We start from the raw sequence: 6,702 nt of genomic DNA on the forward strand, positions 1-6,702 counted from the left end.
GGTTGTCAGTCTTATTCTCTGACTTCTTAACAACATTCTTTTCTTTCTATTATTTTTTAATGATGTTTTAAGGCATTCTGAGCTGATAGGTGTAGTGTTCATGTGCAGTAATGCTGACGTAAGTGGGGTGATAATGTAAGGGTTTTTTACATTCCTTCTAAATCTCTGCTTTCTCTTGTTCCATCCTTCTTAAAGAGCAATCCATTAATCTAGTGAAGGAGCTGTGTGATGACTATGTGACTGAGCCTGAAGAAGCCAAATTTGAATGCGAGATATCCATTCCTTCTGTGAAACCTCCCAAGTGGTATTCCTACGTGGGGAAGTCTTACAGGCTGGCAGAAACTTGATTATGCAGCAAGAAGGCACCATCCACCAGCTGACCATACCGAAAACCACCACTGATATGACAAGCACCATTCAGTTCTCAATTGGCAAATCAAAATCCACAGCCAATCTGCTTGTCAGAGGTAACATATCCAGGCTTGGTTTACATCATGAAGATGAAGAATTAATTAACGTACAGCCTTCCTTCACTGGGGTCTTTGAAATATTGTGTGTGTGTCTGGAGGGTCTGCTCCATTTCCAGTTCAAAGCCGTTGGACAATCAATGAGACAGCTGCATCTCAGTAAAAGATCTGTTTGAATAGCTGTGATGTGCTTACTATTCAGATCTACAGAGCTGAGGTTTTGTCCTTGGCTATACCAAAGAAGTCAGATCAGGTGAAATTAATTGTATTTCTGAACTAGACAAGTTTAAGTTTGGTAGCACCTAAATTTGAAGCAGTTTGTCATTGATTTCATCTGAAAGAAACTTGCAGGCTTTTTATCTGCTGTTGTCTCCAGCGTAAGAGTCTCCATTCACATCCTAAAGTACTTGTTATATTTTCAACTCACTCTTATTCAACTCAACTCACTCTTATTTGAATAAAAGCCTCAACAATTGGGAGCAATTTGTTTTGTGGGAGCACAGAACAAGAGCTGGACCTTGCATTTGGTAGATAATATACAGTATTACTTTATAGAAATGTAGTCAATGGCATTCCCTATAGACAATCGTTTGTTTTATCTTTAGAGTGGTTCAAAGAACCATTGTGAACATGACATTAATTGGAATGGAATACACGCAAGAGACTTTCCTCTTCTTCCAATTGTCCTCATCCTTTCTTCTCTTCCACCCCTGCTTTGCAGATTACCATATAGAAATCACCAGGAAGTTGGAGGACAAGACAGCTTTGGAACGTCATTCTGTCATCCTGTCCTGTGACTTCAGGCCTTCTCCAAAAATTGTGAAATGGTTCAAGGGCCACACACTCATCAAGCCCTCTGAGAAGTACAAGATCACGAGGGATAAGCATTCAGCAGAGCTCAAGATTCTGAAGCTGAAGCCCGATGATGCTGGTGTGTACAAGTGCAAGGCAGGAATTGCAGAGACTGAGGCCACGCTGACAGCTGAAGGTATGAGCAGGGAGGGTGACCTCTTCCATGTCCTATTTCACCTCAGATTTCTCTTCTTGGGGTTGATTTCTGCCATTCTCTCCTGCTAAATTTATAAACGTATAATGTTCACTGAGAAGATTACACAAAGATCATCTAGTCCTACCATTCTACCACATCCCAGTATGATTTATAGTAACAGTGGTAACAGTTCACCTTGTTTCCCCACAGCCTGCAATGTAGAAGTAACGAAGCACCTGCAGGATGTGGAAATTGAAGAAGAGAGCTCTGCTGTCTTCTCCTGCGAGCTGTCCCATGATGACGAGGACGTGGAATGGTTCCTGAATGGCAACCTCCTTTACACCAACAATTACAATGACATCAAGAACGTTGGCAATTGCTGCACACTGACAATGAAGCAGGTTAAGCCTGAGGATGCTGGCACAGTGACAGTGAAGTCAGACAAGGTGTCAGAAAGCGCGCCTGAAGGTGATAGGTGGGTCTGATCACACCCCTCCTGGATGTAAGAGATGCTAAGGAGCTCCAGTTCTTTCTATTGTGCAGCAGTCCTGCTTCTAAAGCTGACCTCTCTGGGGTGACAAGTCATCAGAGGCTTTCTTCCAGTGGAAGGTTCCATTGCAGCAGATATCAAGGAAGGAGGATGGTTTTGGTGTCCTGCCAAAGCATTCCATTGCTTTTTATCATCATTTTATTTAGCACAAGGAGAGTTACAAGAGCAGTTTCTTTTACTGCTTCAGTAACATGCAGTGTCAATGCTGTTGTCTCCAAGGATTTATGACTGAAGGAGAGATCATTCAATGTGTGTTTTGCCTCTGGGATGACTAATGACCAGGCTGTGAGCAACCTGATCTAGCTGTGAATGTCCCTTTTTATTGCAGGGGATCTGGGCTAGATGGCCTTTAATGGTCTCCTCCAATTCTAAGGGTACTGTGATTCTAATCTGCTCTCCCCAGCAATTAAGCTCTTTTACTCTATGCGCTCAGAGTTTGAAGGATTTCCTCTTTCTCCTTTCTTTTGCATTTGGTGGAAGTTTTTTCCCCAGTATAAACATCTGATGTGTGAAATAGAAGATAGATAAAAGGAGTCAATAAAACAGGAAAATCAAAATTGTTCAGCAGCTAATCCTCTTAATCCTGTGGCCTGCTGTATGAGCTCTGCTCCATGTGAGGGCAATGCCAGCTCTCCAGCTTTAGAAGAGCTGCATCCCAATTACTTCATATGATATCAGTCCCACCCACCGGCAATGCAGGCTGTCCCTCCTGTTCCCTGTATTCTCCTACTGATTAGTTCAGAATTCCATAAAGTGCATTCAGTCAACAGACATGAAACCACTTTAGGTTCTATATTGATGTCATCAGTACTGGTAAAGATTTATTTATCCCTCTTTAAAAATCTGAAAGCAACTGGAAATGTCTCAACTTCTGTATCACATTGTTCTGTTTTGCCTTTTTAATTGCAGAGAACCCTGCTGTCTTCATGAAGTCCTTGGATGATGTTTTTGGTGAGGAGCAGGGTGTGAAATTGGAATGCGAAGTCTCTAAAGAGAAGGTCAAACCAGTGTGGAAGAAGGACGGTGTTGTGCTCACTTCTGGCAACAAGTATGAGCTGGTACAGTCTGGGAAGACCCTATGTCCCCTTATCAATGACCTTGAGAAGTCAGATGCAGGTTTCTATACCTGTGATATTGGCAGTGATGTTGCCAAATCAAAGGTCGGCATTCAGGGTAAGTACTGTGGAAAGTAAAGGAGTGCTAAAAGCACATTCAGTGTGGTCACTATGTCTTACACCTATTACCCCACGAGCCTTAATAGTTTCTACAATAGAAGTGTATTACTGCAATTTAGCACAGTGATGTCTGGAAAATTCCCATTGCTTTTGATGTAAATGTATCTCATTTTGCCATGAAAATCACCAAACATGTCAAGAATGTCCTGGAAATATTTCCTTTCTAAACATCCCTAAAATGGAGAAATGGTTTGAACACCAGTAGGGGTAGGATGGTAACAAATTAGCTAATAGAAACAGTTAATTTCTTGTCATAGGCAAAACCCTTTTTCTCACGCAGCATCCTAGAGTTGTCCTCTCTGTTAGGTTGTTCCCTCTGTAGCTCATTGAATCTTCATTCTGCTCCATGGACTGAGCTGCTCTAATTGTAGTTCTTCCAGAGCAAAGACAAGAGATTTACGTCTCTTTTTTTTTATAGCTTTCTGGTAATTCTGAGTGGAGAATGTCTTAGAGAATACATCAGTAAGGAACACAGCCATGTTCTGCAAATCCTGAGTTAAAACACCAGTACTGCTACTCATGTCAGTCACAAATGCCTTTTCTCCATATAAACCTCATACTAACCTATCTCTTACCTTCCAGAGCTGAATAGTGGCATTACCAAATGGCTGAAAAACACTGAAATCCAGGAGGGAGAAGATTGTACTTTTGAATGCATTCTGTCCCATGAAAGCATTGATGAGTTCAAGTGGACACTGACTGGAAGCAGAGTGGAAAGTGGTGGGCGATTTAAAGCTTCTAACGTGAGTCGGAAATATACTCTCATTATCAAAAGTGTGACTCCTACAGACACTGAGGAAGTCGTTTTTACTGCCCGTGGTCTAACCTCCAAAGCCTCTCTGTCTGTGAAAGGTAATGAGATGGGAGAGATTCTGGGGCCTGATTCCTTCAACTGTCTTCTGATAAGATTGTCGTGAGAGCTAACTCATAATATGGTTAAAGTGAATAGCAACCTTCTACTTGAACCTCAAAGCACTGAGAATTTCTCTTAAAAATAAGTAAAAGGAGGAAACATTTTACACAAATGTGAGAACTACCCAAAGCACTGGGGTAGTGTTGGAAATGGGCATCTCACTACAGCTTGTTCCATTAACAGTAAATCAGGAATGATCTGTTGAGGGAACTGTGGGAGCAAATATCCTCTAAGTATAAGCTGAAGGGATGGCCTTCACATCATCTAGCTGTACAACAAATTCCTATCTAGAGCATGTGCATCTGAGAGCATCATCCGAGGCTCCCAGTGTGATGAGTGGAGAGAAGAAAGAGGCAGTTTTCAGACATGGTTCATCATCCTCAATTGGGTAGATTTAAGAGAGAATAAATGCTGCCTGGAATTCTATTGTCTGTACTTTGCAGATTACTGCTGGCTGTAGGATGGCGTCTGTTGCAAGTGCCTCTCTAACTTATCTCCAGCATGTAGATGTATGTATTTTGAGAGAGGCATCCTACCCTAAGTGTATGTTACTCAAAAAGTTTGTTTTCTTCCAGGAAAACCTACTGAGGTTTCAAAACAGCTGGAGGATAAGACAGCAGCAGCAGGGCAGGACATCAGCCTGAGCTGTGAGCTGTCAAAACCGGATTTGAACATCAGGTGGTACAAGGATGGCAAAGCAATCAGAAAAAGCCAGAAGTACGACTTGCAGCAGGAGGGAACTGGGGCCATTCTGATCATCCATGACTCTACTGCCAAGGACAGTGGGGAGTACCCCTGTGAGACAGAGGACTCCATAACAAAAGCCAGGGTCACTGTGCAAGGTGAGTTGAAAAGCACACTGGGGATGGCATGTAGAGAAGTCGAGGTAAATATCTGCAGCCTGTGGGTGATGTTTTTCTCTTCTGTTTCCTTGAGCAGGATCAATTCTTAGTTTTCAGAAAATATGATGGATTAAAATCTTTTCCTTAAAATAATCTGGAAACTGAATGATTCTCCAGTGTGATGTGGATCTGGGCAGCCTGGTCTGGTGGTTGGTGACCCCTTGGAGGGGGTTTGAAACTAGATGATCTTTGAGGTCCTTTTCTACTCAGGCCACTCTATGATTCTGTGATCATTCTATGATTCTATGATCTTGGGTGTTAGTGAGCCAAGAAAAGATGGCAATCTGAATTAGTCTATATTGAATATGTGTAATCAAAACTATATGCAGTTTATCAGATGAGATCCTAACAGCGCATGTATAATGGTATTGAACTTTCCAGATATCTACTGGAATTATCAAACCTATGTAAATGGGTGGACTCTGTGGTCTTCTTAGACTCTTTGCATCTCTATGTGATATTCTGAAATGAGGGCAAAGGAGATTCAGGACACCTCTGTATGCTTGGGACTTGTTGGGGTAACAAATCCCTTTGTCCTACACCCTCATCCTTTTTTTTTTCCTTCCAGAAAAACCTAATTACTTTATCAAGGAACTTTCAGATGTGAAAACTGAAGAAAGTGGAAGTGCACTTTTTACATGTCAGAGCGAGAAAGCTGCATCCTTCGTCATATGGAGGAAAGGCATTGCTGAGCTCAGGCCTGGCAGGAAATACAAGAGGGCACAGAAAGGACGAGACCTGCAGCTGAGCATAAAAAATCTGGAGAAAAGTGACAGTGACGTGTACACCTGTGACATTGGTGATGCCCAGTCCAGAGCCAAGCTGGTTGTACAAGGTATGTGTGAGAGCCATATGACTGCATCCTGTTTCTCCACTACCAAGACATTATCCTGGTAGAATTTGTACATTTATGGCAGGTCTTTGGGGCTGCAGCTGTCTGGCCTGAATAGCGGTTCACAAGCCATGCACAGAGCAAGCTGCACAGAAAGGCAGCTACCGACCAGAGCAGTGCCATTGAGAACTTTATGTATCATTTAAAAACCAAAAATGCTGATGTACGGTGAGGCTGGTGACCCAGAAATCAGTGTGAACTTTCTATCTCTGACCTTTCTGAGTTAAAAATAGTCCTCCAGAGTTCTAGGCAAAAATTCCCTGATGCTGCATTCTGGGTAGTTGTCACGGTTTAAACAAAAATCTACCTGTGTCCGTGACAGGGGGGCCACAGGCAAGCGAGGTGCTAGAAGGAGCTGAACCTCTGTCCCAACTACTTCAGAAGCAGCCCAAACCCCCTCGTACACGGCTAAGATCTCCTTCTCAGTTGGAGTGTAGCACTCCTCAGACCTTTTATATGCTCGACTCCAAAGTCCCGGGGGTTGGCCTTGGGTTTCTCCTAAAGCTCTTTGCCACAAACTCCAAGTGGGACCTTTCTCTCCAGCAGCAGTGTAGAGGATGTTCTTTACATCCTGTCCTGTCCGTACTGGCCCCAAGGCCACGGCACGGGCTATCTCTTGTTTTCTTTGCTCAAAAGCCTGCTGCTGCTCAGGACCCCATGAGAAATTATTCTTCTTCCGTGTTACCTGATAGAGGGGGCTCACTATGTGGCTGTAGTTTGGGACATGCATTCTCCAGAAGCCCACTACTCCCAGA

General features: G+C 43.0%; 1 protein-coding gene across 1 annotated transcript; it reads left to right on the forward strand.

Moving 5' to 3' along the window:
• Positions 1-2,347: 2,347 nt before the first annotated feature.
• On the forward strand, positions 2,348-4,268 carry LOC146760429 (obscurin-like). Its single transcript, XM_085551437.1, has 3 exons — positions 2,348-2,360; positions 2,915-3,178; positions 3,823-4,268. Exons 1-3 carry the CDS (start codon positions 2,348-2,350, stop codon positions 4,155-4,157), a joined length of 612 nt encoding a protein of 203 aa, XP_085407563.1. The 3' UTR covers positions 4,158-4,268.
• The last annotated feature ends 2,434 nt before the right edge of the window (positions 4,269-6,702 follow it).

Source organism: Coturnix japonica, chromosome 6 (genome assembly GCF_054131305.1).
Source record: "Coturnix japonica strain WE chromosome 6, WE-NBRP24, whole genome shotgun sequence".
Lineage (NCBI taxonomy): Eukaryota > Metazoa > Chordata > Aves > Galliformes > Phasianidae > Coturnix > Coturnix japonica.

Bases quoted from the DNA above. Each gene is read 5' to 3' on its own strand.
- LOC146760429 (XM_085551437.1), top strand. The intron at 3,179-3,822 runs GTAAGTACTGTG...CTTACCTTCCAG, and splicing joins ATCAAAGGTCGGCATTCAGG to AGCTGAATAGTGGCATTACC.